The sequence below is a fragment of the Marmota marmota genome, unplaced genomic scaffold, assembly GCF_001458135.2.
Source record: "Marmota marmota marmota unplaced genomic scaffold, marMar, whole genome shotgun sequence".
Classification (NCBI taxonomy): Eukaryota; Metazoa; Chordata; class Mammalia; order Rodentia; family Sciuridae; genus Marmota; species Marmota marmota.
Window position 1 is genome coordinate 32297912 of NW_026000037.1, and position 18521 is coordinate 32316432.

Below are 18521 nucleotides of genomic sequence, written 5' to 3' on the forward strand. Positions count from 1 at the left end.
GCCACATCCCCAGCCCAATAGCATAATTTTTCATGCCTTATTATTTTAAAAAACTACTAAAGATTTAAAATATTTCTCATGGTTCACTAAAATGTCATGTAGTATATCTTATCAGCAATTTGGTTGATAAAATTTGATTGTTCCAGACACATCCACAGAAAAAGGTACATGGCATATTTCAATTTTAGTATTAGAGAAACTTGATTTCTACATTATATTATGACTGTTAACTATAGTGCACATATCATAATTGTAGGGCATGTAATTATGTCAGAATTAACAGCCATTTCCTTACTGAAAGAATCAAACTCTAATATCTTGAGAAAAAAATCATGCTCCTTGCGATTGTTTGTTCCCAGTCATATCTTATATTATCAGTAAAGTCGATTCCTATTGTTCTTTCCTTTCACTAACTTACTCATGCTAGGATAAGCCATTTTTATATCCTCGATACAACTGTAGCAAGTGCATACTGCTCACATTGGTTTTCTGCAGATTCTGATTGTGATTTAGATTAGGTGACTTTTGATAGCAAAATCTCTCCTAACTCCAGAAGTCTAAATCACTCCTATATTTCCATTGGGCTGTAATTTGTAATATCTCAGAGTGTTTGGATTCCTACTTAAATCGGATTAAGCAGTTTTTCTCTGATATATTAGTTATTCACTTTTAACCTTGACTTTGGATTTCATATAATAATGTTTTCATTGATATTTTATTATTTGTTTTCCAAGTTGTTATGTTAATGTCCTTCTATGCTTCGGGCTTGATTTAATAAATAACTTCTTTTTCCAGTATGCTATAGAGTCACAGCTTCAACTTCATGGACTTAATGTTGAAAGAAGTATGCGGATGATAAAGCCACGAGAGGTATATGAGAAAGAAATAAATATTCATCATGCTTCTATTCACTATTGATTTTTTTATTCATTCTCCTCAAAAGTTTATTATCTTCATTACTGTAATGGAACTTTCAAGAAAGTACAAAAGACTCATACTTCTCTTACTGTCAGCTCATTTTGTTTAAAATAGTGAATAACTCAGAATTGTATTTATTTTTATATTTCACGGGCTACCCATCTGGTAAGCAAACAATCTTCTATTTATGTTACTGGAGTCTACAGAGTCTACAAGGAAATGGGATGAAGATGATAAATTGGGTGTACCTTTTTTAATTTTAAATTTTATTGCCCTTTAGTGCCATTAAAATCAGGTAAAAGACCAGTGGTATTTGTTGAATTTAAATAGTGATTATCTTTCCTGGCCCTTAATAATCTAAGTATCAAATATTGTCCGTTGTCTTTAGACAAAGGAGAAAGGATGAGGTATACTTGGAAAATCTTGGCTTTTATAGCCTGACTGACATACCCAGTAGAATCCCACCTCTCCAACTTAGTAGGTGTGTGACTTTACTAAAGTTGTTTATCTGTCTGAGACTCTTTTATATTCAAACAGATAACAAAAGATACATTTGATACAACTTAACCATATCTTCAAGGTCTAAACACTCGTGTATTTTACCTTAAGAGAAGTGTAAGGCCAAGTTGTACACATTTGACATATAAACCCCTGCAGCTTCTATAATTTGGCGCCAAGAAAGTCACACAGAATAAATTATAGGTTTCACATATGATGCTCCCAGGCTATTAAGCCAATGTTTGAACAATTACTTCTTTCAGCCCAGAATTACTCTGAAGAAATTAAAGACCTGCTCTCTTCTCTTCTACTTGCCAACATGCAGTAAATTAACGGAATGAAAAGTTCTTGCACCACTGAGAGGATATCTGTTTCACACATCCTAGATGAATTGCTTATTTCTTGCATAAATGAAAAAGTCACTATCAGAGGTTTTAGTTGAAAGTGACCAGCAGTTTGAAGTCTTATGAGTTAATTGTGATCTTGGGACCCATCTTTTAGCATTACTAGATGATAACAAGTTAGCATGAATGAGGGACATGTCTTATCATGGAAAACAGTTTTTCTTATTTGCTTATTACTGCTTCTTTAAAGAAATAACTCATGAACTAATTTATATAATACTTTCCATTACTCTTCTTGAAATTGTGGTGGTCAAACCTTATTTGATTTTTTAAAGAATAAAGAGTTTCAGGGCTGGGGTTGTAGCTCAGAGGAAGAGTGCTTGCCTTGCATGCGTGAGGCACTGGGTTTGATCCTCAGCACCACATAAAAATAAAATAAAGATATTGTATCCACCTATAACTAAAAAATAAATATTAAAAAAGAATAAAGAGTTTGAATTACCAAATTTTTATATAACTTAGATTGTTTCTAATAACTACTGAAATGCTTCATAGCATATAAGTACATTTCATTTAATTCAGAGATTTCAATATCTATCATATTCCCATTTCATAGAGATTCCAGACTTCTTGTAGTATAGAGTATATTACACACACACACACACACACACACACATATGCACGCACACACACATACACACTTAACACATAAGACATTTGGCAAATAGCAATAATTATGAAAACTTAAGAATAAATGGAAGGAGCCAGCACAGTGGCACATGCCTATAAAATCCCAGCAGCTCAGGAAGCTGAGGCAGAAAGATCATGAGTTTAAAGCCAGCCTCAGCAACTTAGTGAGACTGTGTCTCAAAATAAAGTATAAATATGGCTGGGGATGTGGCTCGGTGGTTAAGTGCCTCTGGGTTTAATCCCTGGTATGATCAATCAATAAAAATAAAATAAAATAAAGGAAATTTTATTAATGAGTTTTCCTCCAATATTAATGTAATTACTCTACATTGACTTTAAAAGAAGTCAGATTTAGCACTGCACAAAATTCATGAAAACTTGTTGTGTATCACAATTGTTAGGCTACAAGTATTGAACTGATTTCTTTCAGCTCAAGTTGTTTACAAGTCTAAATATAGATTTATTCATTTTTTTTACTAAGTAATCATCATTAGTTATAGGGGGATATACTAATTATTTATAAATTATTTTTCTTTATGTTTGGATCAGTGTCTTTCTATTTGGAGAATATTTTACTCTTAAGTTAGAAATATTAGGTACTATTCAGATGAAAGATATGCAAGTGATGCTTTTTGGGAAAATAGTATATTAGATTGACAAATGCAATATTAATTTCCAACAGATTTCTCTTGCTATATGATATTCCATGGAATTGCACTTTTGGGTGTTTTATTGGATGGGTGTGATGAGAAAACGACCAATAGGTATACAAATAGTAAAGATTAACCTAAAACTCGAAGAAAAAATAAGCAAGTAGACTTTTGTAATGACTTACACTTAAAAAAAAACACTACTTCTATTTTATTATAATTTATTTTTAAATTGTCATTTCTTATAGAAAAAAAAATTCAAATTCTGCTCTTTAGCCAGGTTTTGAAGAGCATTAATGCAGTGGAAAATTTTCACCTTTAGTTTTTCTTATGGTGAGACAGCTTATGGTGAAATTATAAATATGTGATAAGAGTATTATTGTCAATATTACGTAACTTATACCTAATTTGACTTAGGGAGAAGAAATATTAAGGATGGAGGATATTCTTGAAGTAATTGAGAAGGAAGGAGACTCTATTGCAGTGATCCTGTTCAGCGGGCTGCATTTTTACACTGGACAGCTCTTCGATATGCCTGCCATTACAAAAGCTGGACAAGCAAAGGTATACACATTATTTTCTCCTTCCAGCTCACCCAACCATTGCTCCACCTGCACTTCTAGTAAAGTACCTTGGTTTCTGGCACTGTAAATTTATTATAAGGAAGTTTTTTCTTTAAAAAAGAGTAAGGCTTGTATAAATTTTAAAAAATGCACTCTGTTCTTTTTTTGCTTTAGATGTCTCTATTTAGAAAGCCAAGTTTTGCATGTCTGTGGTCTCCTTCACTTAGGAACAGCTGCTGTCTGAGGTCTGCTTCTAGTGAGCAGCACAGGCAAGCTCCCCACAGGTGATGTCGCTGGTATTCAGCTGCTCAGACAGCAGGAAGCAGAGCAAACACCCAGCCTTGTAACTCCATGTGAGGACTGTTAGAACTCTGCCTTGCTACTTTGCCATTCTGTAATTCATCCTAAATATAAATTGGTTCTCACTTAACCCTAGATACACAAAGATGGAGAAATGTAGGATCAAACTTTATCAAGAAATTGAGTATTCACTCAAGGTACTTAGGAAGGCCATTTAATTTCTAAGAATCTCAAGAATGTTTTTTTTTTCCTTATACATTACTACATTAAACTTAAATTTTTGACCACTTCTAAATTGTGTCTTTTTTTATAAATAAGTGTTTGCCCAGAGTGCTTCTGATGTTTATCTCCCTAACAAAATAAATAAATAAATAAAGGGAGTAAAATTCAGTGCTCACAATTTACATTTAAAATTCTAAAGTAAGAATTCTATTTGATTCAGCATTTATTTAAAAAGATGACAATGTAATTTTATTCTGGACATTAATAAGTTATGGGATTCATATATATGTGAAGTCTAGTTAATATATTCAGTTATTGAAGCTAATGAGTGGAACTAATGAAAAGAAATTTAGCACTGTTATCAGCAGTCTCTAGGAATCCCCAACCACGAGTTTCAACTGGTTTGATGGATAACTGTGAAAGTGGTGCAGTACAAAAGATATAAAGATAATGTATTCTTAACTTAGACATTAAATATTAAGCACCAAAATAAAGGGAGGCCAATAAAAAACATCATATTTTAAAATGTTATGCAAATAATCACCAGTCCCTGATCCTTAGTATATATACATGCACGTGTTATTAAACTTCCTAGATATGAGACAGAAAGAAAAGAAAGGCAATGGATTTTGGCATCATCCCACTGTCTAATGTTCAAATACTGGCTAGGTCATTTAATTATTATATGATAAAGTCAAGTTTCTTTACTTTTCTGAGTCTCTATTTTTAAAAATACTAATCTGGGATAGCATCTACCTCAAATTCAGTATGCAAATATAGAGTACAAAACACCTCTTTTCTATACCAACTAAATGTAGATACATCTCATTGATCTTTGCCTTCCTATCCCTAATGATTTAACCACTACTCATCAACTCAACTACTACTACTACTGCAAGAAAGCTCTAGGCTACTCTTAGAGCAGAAGACTGTCACCCATGCTCATGCACCTGCTACCCCTGGATGTCCTATCCTATATGCACCTTGAGATCAGCTTGGTTCAAATAGATTTGTCTCCCACAAAATGTTCCTACTGTTTTATACTACCATTCGGCTACACCTTCAGATTCATCTCATCTCTCCTGTCATTAATCACTCACTTTTCAATTCCACTCTTAGAGTCTGTCTTTCCCTTCATCTTCCTGAATCAGGTAGGAAGCATTTCAGCTGCAGTAAACAACATCCCAACAAAATCAACCAAAAAGCAGGGATTCCTTTTCTAACCACAGAAGACTTGAGGCTGTAGTCTGACTGGCATCTCCAGAGTTCTCTTCAGTTTTCTCACACTTTTCACATTACAGTCCTAAGGTGGGGTTGTCCCAAATCCAGACATCCCATTTCTATTTAAGGAAAAGAGAAGGAAGAAGGGAGAAGTTTCAGTGCAGCCGCTTCATCTGTCCCTTTCATCTGAAGTGCTAAAGCTTTCCCAGAAAAACCTAGCAGATTCCTTCTTGTGACTCACTGCCTTCTGAAGTGGCAGCTAAAAAAGAACATGGGTGAAGAAAGAGTTCACATTTATAGCCCCATAGGAGAGAAGGACTAGGAAAAAGGGGTTGGAAAAAGATTTGGGCTTGATAAGGCACAATGTTTCCCATTTGTGCAGCCGCAGGATCTCATGGTTTCTAACTGTGTCATGTGGCACTTGCTATTTGAGTGCAAACATCTGTTAGACTCAACCACAAGCTGCATTTATTTATTTATTTGTTTGTTTGTTTGTTTATATTATGGCACTGGGGATTGAATCCACAGGTGTTTTGCCTCTGAGCTATATCCCAAGTATTTTTTTTCCCCCTTTGAGACAGGGTCTTGCTAAGTTGCTGACGCTAGCCTCAAACTTGCAATCTTCCTGCCTCAGCAGCTGAGTTACTGGAACTATAGGCATGTGCCACTGCTCCTGGCTCAGCTATTTAAATTATTAATGAATAATAATCACAGTCATGGCCCAATCAGTCTGGAAAAAAATTAATAAATAAAGTACTGGGTACAGTGACATGTACCTCTTGTTCTAGCCACTTGGATAGCTAAAGAAGGAGGATCACTTGATCCCAAGAATTTGCGGTCAGCAAATCTCTCTTAAAGAAAAATAAAAAAGGCAGCAGCAGAATATAAATGATGACATTATTAATAAGGTATTTTAGTAAAATCAAAGACACCCAGGTAACATTCATATAACCTTCACATACAAACATTAGCCTCAATGAACCATCTAATTAAGGGAAAATATAATTTTTTTTTTCTTGAACAGTTTTGAAATTCTTCTAGGAGATAAAGAAATGACTGATCAAACTTTTGACAGAAAGCTTGGCTATTATCTTTCCAGGTCTAAAGATAAGGAGTGAGCTCTCATGAGCTATTTTTATAGAAGAGTATCAAAAATATTTGTATATGATATCATGTGAGCAAAGAATTGACTAGGAAAAATTATTACCAAACACAACTGTATATAAATATAATAAGAATTGGCATGGTTTATGGATTTCTGTTCATAATAAATTAACTTTGCTGGGAAAGATGTTACATGCATGTAATCCCTGAGACTCCAGAGGTTGAGGTAGGAAAATCAAAATATTGAGTTCAACCCAAGCAATTTAGCAACAAACTGCTCTGTGGCACATAGCTGTAATCCCAATTTCAACTACTCAGGAGGCTGAGGCAGGAGATTGTAAGTTGGAGACAAGCCTCAGCAATTTAGTGAGACCCTGTCTCTCTCTCTCTCTCTCTCTCTCTCTCTCTCTCTCTCTCTCTCTCTTTTTAAGTGAAGATAACCTCAACATTTTATTAGCATAATGAAACAATGAAGTTTAGAACTGGATCACTTGGCCTTTTCTCCTCTTATCTTCTCCCAGTTCCAAATGATTGTATCTCTTAATAGCCAGCATTCTCTTCGATCTGCACTTAGGTTCAACACAGTCAAGCCTCAATACAACCTTCTTTGTAGTTTAGCTTTTTGCCACTCTGTTTCCTGTCATATGCCATTTTCCCTTGTGCATACAGATAATTCTTGCCCTTCTTGTACTGTGTCACTTTATGGCATTTGTTACATTTCTTATAGAACGTCCAGTGGATCTTAGGAATGTTCACCATATTTGTGGGAGTCTTATCGGCAAGGAAAATAAAAGGAAGACCCTGTCTCAAAATAACAAGAAAAAAAGGGCTGAGGATGTAACTTAATGACAGAACATCTCTTGGTTCAATCCCTGGTATTCCAAGAAAAGAGAAGAGAAGATGTATAATAAATTACCCATGGCCTTGAACTCATCCATGCATGTTAGGGTCTGTAAACAAGTCAAGATGGCGCCTGGCATTTTGCCAGAGGGAGTGGTTTGTGAAGTAACACCAGCGAGCCATTAAGTGTGGAGATTCCTTATTGGTTGACTGCTGTATCTAGTTTATGTTAATTAAGATAAACTGTGTGGAATGTATATATACCCCTCCTGTGCTACAATAAACAGCTCCCACTCCTGCTGTATCAATGTACACAAGTTGCTCGTCACCCCCCCCCCAGTTATTTTGCTGCAGCCGGATAGCGGCACATGCAGGAGCCAAACATCAATAACCTGAAATATGTTAGTGAGGCTCAGTCCCCAAGAACCTAAGTTTTTGAAGCTATTGCTAAGAAGTTTTCAGCAGATGTTTTATTTAAGATTTGATTAAATGAACCATGGGAGAAAGAATGATTAATTCTCCATGGAAGAGAAACCTGGAATCCAGATGTTGTTTTAGGATTGCAGATATGGGAAAATCAAGCCTCTTAGTTGTCAATCAGAATTTTTGGTTTTGCAACCACTCTCTTCAGTGCTATCAAGGATAACTGTTTCTCTTTATCAAGCTTCATAACATCTAATTTCAGTATCTCCCAAAGGAGATATTACATATAGAGTTTCTGTAAATGATGAGTATTTTATAAAAAAAAAAAATAGTTCCTTAAGGGCCAGGATATTTTCTCTAATATTCCAGTTTTCATACCTCTTAACAAACCAAGGAAGGCTAAGTCTATGTTAAGCTGAAAAATTGAAAGTGTTTCAATATGAAATGTATACATCATTTGATGTATGGTGGTTGAATTTCCTACAACTCATCTGATTTTTTTCACTTACTTCTTTAAGAATGGAAAAGGAGGCTCTATATCATAGCAACCAAAAGGAAATTCCAAATGATCTTAAATGGGAAAAAAATCCACAATAAAATATGAGAGATTTCTCCAATAGATTTCTTCACACTCTAGTTCTTTCACTAAATTATTTAGGCAACAAGATTAGGCAAAAGTTAGTTGAGTTGAGGAGAACATATCTTCCCAGCAAATAATCTGTCCTAAGGAAAGTAGCATAAAAAGAAGAAACTATCTTATTGTCTTTAAAAACTGATTTTAAGTGGACAAATTTAAGAGAGAGATCTTCAAGAATTATCCCATAGACTTTCCTGCAATATTGTCAAGTTTGACGTAAATTAAATATAAAAAAACAGATTTGGTTGAGGAATTGATTTTTGAGATTGATAAAGTAATCGGTAGAAAAAAATATTTTATGGGGAGAGTATACTTTGATCTCACACTTAATGGGACTGTCTCCATACATAACTATGGATACCATCTATATAATTATCATGGGTAGATTAAATAGGTGCTTTAAATCTACTTTATAATGAAACTGGCACACATTGATAATTAAATGTTAACAGTCATCATGCATCTGAAAAGTCAGCTATGCTTTCTTAGGAGGGCTGCAATAGGTTCAATAGATGTCCTGGTTGAATTTCCTAGAACTCACCTGTCCCAGCTGATGACCATCACTCTTCCACTTGTGCCACTCTTGTGGCATAAATATCCAAATCTTTGTGATTTTGCATATATCTAAATTGTCAATATCATATTTCCCACTGCTTTTCTTCACATAATTTGTCACATAATTTGTGTATCATCAAAGCCAGACCCTGGGAATGTCACCCATACACACAGAGAATGTCCAGATATGAGACCTTCTGCCTCCATGTTTTGTATTTGTGTGTTTGTGTGTCTTTGTTTATGAGCAACAAAACAAAAGCATGAAAAAAAAATAGAGAGATGACAAAACAAAAGCATGAAATATATGTTTGTTTTTCATGCTTATGTTGTGGCAGTCTTGTATATTTTACAGGCCCAACTCGTATTTTACTTGACTGACTTTTGTAAAAATCTGAATGTGAAACACTTGACCTTCATTATTAAAATTTTCTTACTCCTATGTGTCAAGATGAATTTATCTTCCTGTTGAACTTCCATAGCATGATGGAAAATGTCTCACTGACTACCTTTTGCATTGCCTTATAATTACTGCTGTGCCTATGTTAACTCTCCAATTTAGAAAGCTTATGTCTGTAGACGGTTCAGTGACTGATTAAGGATGAACTCTGAGAACCTCACAGACTCCTGACAGTGCTTTGTCCACAGTGATTTATCTTTAAACACGTACCTGTACCTTTTAGGCCAGCAAATGGGTAAGAGTGTGTATATCAGCAAAAGTGTTGGTCAGGCTAATTTGATGGATCACGGTGTTCCAAAAACAAAATAAAATGAAACAAAACAAAACAAAAATAGCAGAACTGTGTTCATTAAATAAAATTTGAAATTTCTGCAGAATGGTTTATATGGCTAATTATTCTGAAAATTGAGATACTTTTTTGTAAATTTCTTCAAATTCCATTTGTATTCTTTGACTCAGTTAGGACATACTGATTTTTTTTAGTCATTAAAAATTAAGTGAACTAAATTATGCTCGGAAAATTACCTTAAGCTATTTCCCCATTTTGGACCTCTGAAATAAATCAAACAAACTCTATTTTGTGTGAGGTCCTTCACAGGCCAGAAAAAGCCTGTAGAAGAGAATAATCAAATAGTCCTACAGAAATTGTTTTCTTTTCCTGGTTTTTCTACTTCTAAGTATAATTTTAAGGTCTTAAGTCTGGTTTGCTTTATTTTCTCCTGTGTGTGTGTGTGTGTGTGCGCGCACATGTGTGTGTATGTGTGTGTGTGTGTATGTGTGTCTGACTATGGATTGTACCCACTAAACTACATTCCCCAGGCCTTTTTTTTTTTAATTACTTTATTGTTTTGAGACAGGAGCTCACTAAATTGCCTAGGCTAGCCCCAAACTTGCAATCCTCCTGCCTCACCTCCAGAGTTTCTGGGATTATAAGTATGAGCCACTTCATACAGCTGGTTTATCTTTTCAGGTCTCCCAAAACCTCTATTCTTACTCTCCACACAGCTATTATCTCTGTCTCATTTCTTCTCAATTTACACATTAAAATTTCATTAAGAAAATGTTCCCCTTCTCTCCTTCTCTCACTTCTTATTTCTGGATTTGCCAGTCTCATCAATATCTCCCTTCCCTTTCTTTCTCTTTCCTTCATTCCTTCCTCCCTTCTTCTCTCCCTCCCTCCCTCATTCCCTCCCTCTTACATAGAACCCAGGCCCTTATGCCAGCTAGGCAAGTGCTCTACCACTGAGCTATATTCCCACCCTCAATATCTACACTTTAAAAATAGAACTAAAATGAAGAGCTATTTCTGAAATCATACAATGTACAAATGGAAATAATACTAGCTATTGCTAATAACCTACAGAGCCGCAGACACTTGACATGCGCCACACTACACCTAATTTTTCCAGCGACTTTAATAGTTAACAGCCTGCACTATGTCTCAGCAGAGACAACTGAGCCTGAGAGAGGTGAAGCACTTTTGCTTGGCAACTGAACCAGCCAGTGAAACCTGGAACTGGCATCTACTGATGCTGATGCTCAACTTCTTTGCATTGGCTGGGAGAGAACTTTCCTCTGCATTGTCTCCTTTTATATGTGCAAACTAATCATGTAATGGCAAAGAGTATTTATAAAAGTCAAAGAAAAAAATATATAACACCTCCCCTTTTTTTACCTTTTTTTTTTTTTAAATTGGAGACCTCTGTCTCTATAGTTGATGTAATTGTTGCTTTTAAGAAGATGGAAAATACATGATTTGTATTTCATGCCTGAATTTCAAATATAGTTAATTTCCACATAAGATTCTGATCAGTGCCAACATGCAGCAGTGCCCCTTTTCAGAGCCTCAAACCTACCTCTCCCAACTATTCCTGATTTAAGAGGCCCCAAGTCACTGGCCTCTTCATCTTTCTTTTTTGGTGGTCTCTCAGGCTAGTTGCTCCATTGACAATAGCTTCCAGCACTGACAGCCCAAATATCACTCCCATGAGCACCTCTTCAGTGCCTTTCGGGTGTTTGCAGTAGCTCTGTCTTTAATTAAAACAGCTTGCAAGTCTCAGTATAATTGGAAAACCAATCTACATGACCCTGGACAGAATTCCAGTAGAAATTCCCAAGCTTTCCAAGTAGTTGAGGTGCACAGTACTCTAAAGAAATTTTATTCTTTGATACAGATATTGTCTGCTCACTTTGTGTCAGGCTGTGGGTTTAAGGGAAAGAGAGAGATAAATATAGGGAATGAGAAAAAAAAAATCTGCCTTTAAATAGAAAGATCCTGACTGATGAGATACATAGGAAATTTCTTCAAACACTGCTTTAAGGAAAGATCCACTAATGTGTTTTAGTTTAACACAACAGAAATTATAGTTATGCATGTTCAGATTCATTTATCCTTATGACTGGTCCAAAACCACATCCTCTGAATTGGCTCAAGGAGGTACATTCCCACTGAGGTTCAAAAGCTGTTATTTCCTTTTGGCGGCATCTTTTCTCATAATTAGGGAACATAATGTAATGTTGGTGCCAGATTGTTCCATACCAATTTTTCCCACAGTGTAACTGACTAGTTATGTACATCTCATTGCTGGTAGACTCCTAAAAATCAAATAATCTCTTAGATTACATGTATTAATTTCAAAAATATGTAAAAGTACCCTTTTGGCAAATAAATTGAGCCCAGAAATTGTGATAGCTTGGCCACCTTCAACATCTGAGTCAAAGTCTACTGTCCTCATTCATGAATCCAGGGCTTTCATCCAAAGTCAAGGTCCCTGACTTGCTTTTGTCCTCTCTTTTCTTTCCAACATCTTATGCCCTGTTGATTTATTTTTTCAACAGGAAACTTCCATCATATTTTCTTTTATGGTAACTATAGCAATAAGTTACTGCACCTTATAAAAATATCAAGGATGGCTTGATAAAGGTGGATATAGCTTGATAAGGAATAAAATCTTAATACTATGTTATTCTAATATTATGTTACTGTAATTTGCACAGGTTGACAAATAAGTGCCTACTTCAGGAAGAATTTCATTTTCATTTTTTAGCTTATCCTTGAATACAACCAGAGTTTTTAAATCACCAGGTTAAAATGTTTATTCTCACTTTGTTCTGATTCCAAGTTATAGGTAATAATTTTTAATACAACAAGTCCCTTGATTTCTGTGCAGATTTCTATTTATACTTTTTTTATGACAGGCTTTTTAATTCAAATTGCTTTTTTTGGGGGGGATTTCTTAAGTTTAAAATCAAACTCTCTGGAAACTCTCAAGTATATTCACAGCAGCTAACTCTTTAGCATGAACCCATGTGTGTGTATATGAACATTGTTCACTTTATAAAGTCCTGTTGTCTCCTCTGTTAGCACATGCTAAGTGATATCAATCAGTAGCTCAAGGACAAAGGGTTTTCAAAATAGTCAACTTATTGTGTATAATGTTTGTAATGTTTCTCTATACACTAATATTAAAAATAACATTTCACAAGATATGCCTTATCTATCTATTTTTTTAATGACAAGGGGTAGAACCTATCACTAAGAGGCATCCTCAGCCTTTTTATTTTAGATTTTTGAGAGAGAGTTTTGCTAAATTGCCCATGCTGACCTGGAACTTGTGATCCTCCTGCCTCAGCCTCCTGCGTAGCTGGGATTACAGACATGCCTAACTTTACCTGGCTATCAGACCTTAATCTTAGAGTAATTCATCAAAAGGATGAAGGGTGAAATTTTGTCAGCTGTCCTAGTTTACCTTGTTGCTATTCCTGTTTGCTCCTAAACTTCATTACAAACATTTAAAATTATCAGATAGTGGGATTCCTGGATAAAATTCTGTGTGGATTATTTTTTCTGCAATGTATGTTGTGATATGCTTTTTTGGGGGTCTCATGTATTATCTATAAGAGCCTTAGGACTAATATAACCAAGTAGCATGAGAGCTCTGCCTTGCAGAAAATTACCCTTTGATTCTGACTGCCATGCTGTTTGGCTTCCAAAGTCTTCTTGGAGCTCCACATGAAAGATTGTATCTTGTCTCTTTCCCTTGGTATGTTTATTTCATTCTGTATTGTTTTCTATTTTAATAGGGAAGACTTCCTATTCTTACTGAGCTATTGGCATAAATAAGTAAAGGCTGAACATAAAGCACTAAAAAGCAGCAGAAAACAGTATCTTCTATTTCCAAAGTAATTTTTGGAAAGAAATTGTGACCCATATAACACATTGACTTTTAGTACAGAGTGAACCTAATACAAAATAATACTTAGTTGCTGCTTATAAACAGAGTCAGAAGAAAAGGGAAAAGAGCAGGGTTTTTTGAAAGCACTGATATATGAAGTCTGCATGAAAGGAAATACTTTTAAGATATTCACTCAGAAATGAGATATTTAAAGAGCTGTTAGAAGCCCTCTTACCCAACTTGACTGTTTTTGTTTTTAACGTAGCTTCTATGTACACTTTTTAACCATAACACCTGAGTGTATTTTGAAAAGTTAAATGCTCTAAAATATGGTAAGAAACCTTATGTCCTACTCTTCATTTCTTTCTAACATCATCCAACAAATCCCTAATTGTGGACTTCTTAGGGAAGTCCTAATATCAGAGTTGACTAGCCAACCCTGTTATTGTTAATACACTTTTTGTCTACTCATTTATATAGAGTCAACCAGCATGTCAAGTGCACACACACACACTTCCCTATAACATCCCCCCCACCCAATGCTGGAGATTGATCCAAGGGGTTTGCATATGCTAGGAGTTCTCTTTTGTGTATTTTTATTTTGAGACAGAGCCTCATTAAGTTGCCCAGGCTGGCTTCAAACCTGCAATTCTTCTGTCTCAGCCTCCTGAGTAGCTGGGTTATAGTTGTACACCACATATCTGGTTTCCCTATAACTTGGAAAAAAGTTATAAATAATATTGGAAAAAAAAACATTCCCTTAGATTTTCCATCACACCCTTTCTTCTTAAAATAATACTTTTTAAATTTATAGCAGTATAGTCCTATCATTATTTCCTATTGCTTTTGTATAAGCAAAAGAATACCTAAAGACTTCGTTCGTTGGTATGATGTAGAAGCTGCATTCTCAGTCATAAGAAGGTCACATAGGAGTACCATCTAATGGAAATTAATAGCATCCAAGGGACTGTGGGGAAACTGGAATTCACCCACCATAAAGTTAGTGAAACTGATGAGGGGACTATCTCATCCACTGTTGTCTGGGCAGTGTCTAGCAGTGTACATTCAACGACTGAATTTATGAATAGCCACAGGCATGCCTTGCAGGCACCTCCCAGGGACCACAGGGCTACAATAATGGGTGGTTAATCAAGTGGTTTGGACAAAGGCTATTTACCTACTTTAATATTTTGTTTTTTCAAGAATCCACAAGCATACCAAAGCATATTTACCCTTATAATTAAATCTGCCACTTATTAATGGTCTTTAGAATTCAGAGAAGTTTTTAAGGTGAAGAATAAAATTAACTGAATAATAAGGGTCAAGAGTCAATTTGTTACAGAATTAGTAAAATTATCCAAACTTTAATACCTTTAAAAAACTGTCGGCTGCACCATTTCATATTTTTTTTAATAAATAGAAAAATAATGAGTCAAAGTTGAGAGGGAATGTATAAGGTCTTCCCCTGGAAATTTTAGCCCAATCCGTATGTATCATAGTACTCAACTGATTAGAAGAAACCTTGGTGCTGCAATAAGGAAGATGGCAAGAGCAAAGCATGTGTGATTCCTTATTTAGGGGGATTTTGAACATATTTTTAATTACTCTTTTGCCCAAGATACTTTATTTTAAAAGAAGCCACATCTGAACAAGTAGTGTATATAATAAAATAGCATCAGAAAGACAGGATCTCAAAGAATCTTTTATTGGGGGTGGGGGTACTCAACCACTGAGCCACATCCCCAGCCCCGCCTTTTTTTGTATTTTATTTAGAGATAGGGCCTCACTGAGTTGCTTAGTGCTTCACCATTGCTAAGGCTGGCTTTGAACTTGCTATCCTCCTGTCTCAGCCTTCCAAGCCCCTGGGATTACAGGTGAGTGCCACCATCCGCCTCAAATTATCTTCTTTTAAAGTTTAACATCAGTTGAAAGACTATCTGTTGACAACTGCATGGTTTTATTAATCGCCAGCTGGCCGGGCTGGCAAGATGAGCTGGGTTCAAAGGAGCTGGATGCAGCAAAGAAACCACGCAAAACACGAACATGAGTTTCTAAGATCAGGGTAGGACTGCTCAGTTACCCTAAGGGTCAGCTCCACGCTGGGCAGTGCTGGAAAGAACAAGAGAGAGAATCCCCAGCCCCCGAAACTCCCTATTTATTGGGGAGAAGGCATTTGATAGAATATCCTACCCAAGTAAGGCAAGGGGTAGAGTTTCAAAGGGTGGAGCCTTGCTTGGTGATGTTATGTGGTCAGCAGATTGACTGACATCTTGGCAAGTCACACCCATCTCAGGTGCTGTGTGGGATCAAGGTAGAACCAGAGGAAAGGCATTTGCATCACACAGCCCAATCAGAGTGCAATGCCAGACCATCCCCTCATATGCTCAAATGCACATAGTTCACACACACACAGCCCATGGATGGCTCACAACATTTACTTGTTCATTCGTTTACCTATTTTTCAATACTTTGGGTACATATTGTGCAAAAGTAGGAGGTAATAAGATTATAAAATGCTGCAAGAGAGATAAACAAACAGAGCTCTAGGATGACAGAGAGGAGAGAGATGGCAAAAGAACTGCCCCGTAGAAATTATCTTGTGAACAGTATCTGAGTTAGGCAGGTGTGTGTCTTAGTTCATTATCTGTGAAAACTATAGACTGGGTAGTTTATAAGGAATAGAGCTTTATTCAACTCATGATTCTTGCAGGCTGGGAAGTCCAAGAGCAAGTCACTGGCACCTGCTGATAACCTTCTTTCTGCACCATAGCATAGTGGAGGGCATCACATTACAAAGCAGAGCAAGTGTGCCAGTTTTGGTGTCTCTTCTTCTCTTTAGAGTGCCTGTAATGCAATCATGAGGGCCTCATTCTCCTGACCTTCTCTAATTGTAGTCACCCCCAAAGGCTTCACCTCCAAATATCATTAATTTGAATTTGGGGATTGAGTTCCCAACACATATAGTTGTTGTAGACATTCAAAACATAGTACCTAGCAAATGAGAAAAAGGAAGCCACTTATGCAAATTAAGGGAGGGAGGTGTGGGGACTCTAAGGCAGGAGAGCTAGAAGAGACCAGGATTTAAGATTATAAAGAGCCATACCACAGATTTTGAGTTACATTTAGAACTTAATGCAGGCACTTTCAAGGGAATCTGGGAATCCTTTCTATTCAAATGCGTGATTTAAAGAGTTTCTTAGAATAAGACAGGTTGTGAGTTTACAGATTAGTTGAAAAATTACTGCAATAGTTTAGGGATTGACTATAGAGTGAGATAATGTGTTGACTGAACACCGCTATGCTATTATGGGTTGCATCAATGTGAGTAGAAACACCTATGGGTAATTATAAATAAAAATGTGTTGAAAAATATTTTTATTTTAAAAATTGCATAAAGGAGGAAATCAAGTGCAGAGTATCTGTTTGTGGCTATGTACACAGTGTAACTACTCTTACAGGTAGAATAATGAAAATATCTACCAGGATGACTCTAGTTTGGGAGTTATTCAGTTTTATTCTTTATTTTTTAAGATGCTGCCATCTAGTGACACTTTTGTAAAATCACTTTGTGGTAATCTCAAGTTTGTATCTTCCGGTCCTTTCTTCCAAACAGTCCCATTTTAATAATTCATGCTTTCTGCCATCCATACGGAAAGGACTATACATGCATTAAAACATATTGTAGAAGCTGCAAGTGATTTTTTTGATGTGATGCCACAGCTGTGGCTACAGGGCTTTTAATAATGGGATCTACTAGGTGAAGTTTTGTGGTTTCTTGGTATCATTTTTTTTATAAATAATTAATAATGAAATAAAAGCACAACCTTTTCTATCCTTGAGTTTTTTAAGAAAAATTGAGTTGTAAAGAAACACGTTTATGAAAAGTTTAGTTAAACAGTGCTTAATAAAATATCATTGCTCTTATTAGAAGTGTTATTCAGTAGGTAAAGGATATCAAATTCAGAGAAAGCTTTAACTTTTTCCAAATGGAATTCCAGTACTACATGTGTATCTTAAAACACAAATAAACTAAATACATAATGACTATCAAACCTCAATATTGTTCTACAACTTTGATTACCTCTAATTCTGGATGAAAATTAATTGTATTTCTTCTCTATCATTCTCAGAAGTTACATAAGCACAGAGAACCTCTCTTATTAATTATAACATGTATAATTCAACTTTTTGGTAAGAAAAAAGTACAAATCTCTCCGGAACCCAACCCCAGAAAAGCAACAATAATAAAACCAGTTAAGAACTTTTTTGTCCCTGTGAAATACTAGATGCCATCATATTATAATGAGTACAGTTTTTAATTAGCCAACTTTACAATAATTTGAGTTTTTGTTTGGGAAACTAATGCCACAGGATAGCAGTAAGCACCTTTTCTCTGCTATAGACAACATAGTAAATGTTTTAGGCCATGTGGATCATATGATGTCTGATGTAGTTATTCAGTTCTACTGCCATAAAGGAACCATATCTGTATTAAACAGACAAGACTGGTGTTCATGGTATTCCAATATAATTTTTTATATACAAATAGTTTATTGTTTACATATCTCTGCTATAGGGAAAGCACCTGTAATAAAAAAAATTGGAGGTTATTCATTCTTAAATGGTGTTTGAAAAATTCAAAAATTGATCCTGCAAAATTATTTACATCAAGAACGTTATCTCAGCCAGGCATGGTAGTGCACAACTGTAATCCCAGCAACTTGGAAGACTGAGGCAGGAGTGTGCCAAGTTCAAGGCCAGCCTCAACAACTTAGTGAGGCCCTCCACAATTTAGGAAGACGCTATCTCAAAAATTTTAAAAAATAAAATAAAAAGGGAGGGGGGTGTAGCTCAGTGGTAAAAGACTCCTGAGTTAAATCCCTGGTTTGAAGAAGAAGGAAAAGGAGGAGGAGGAGGAGGAGGA

General features: G+C 35.7%; 1 protein-coding gene and 1 pseudogene across 3 annotated transcripts in view; one reads left to right on the forward strand and one right to left on the reverse strand.

The window, feature by feature from the left end:
• Positions 1–18521, forward strand: part of Kynu (kynureninase) — a 104642-nt gene that overhangs the window by 47838 nt on the left and 38283 nt on the right. For all 3 annotated transcript variants that reach the window (XM_048812224.1, XM_015479147.2, XM_015479146.2), the window contains 2 exons: positions 796–870; positions 3518–3664. In XM_048812224.1, coding sequence (XP_048668181.1) covers positions 796–870; positions 3518–3664 — 222 coding nt within the window. The remainder of the gene's footprint in view (positions 1–795; positions 871–3517; positions 3665–18521) is intronic.
• On the reverse strand, positions 6934–7269 carry LOC107136829 (annotated as a pseudogene).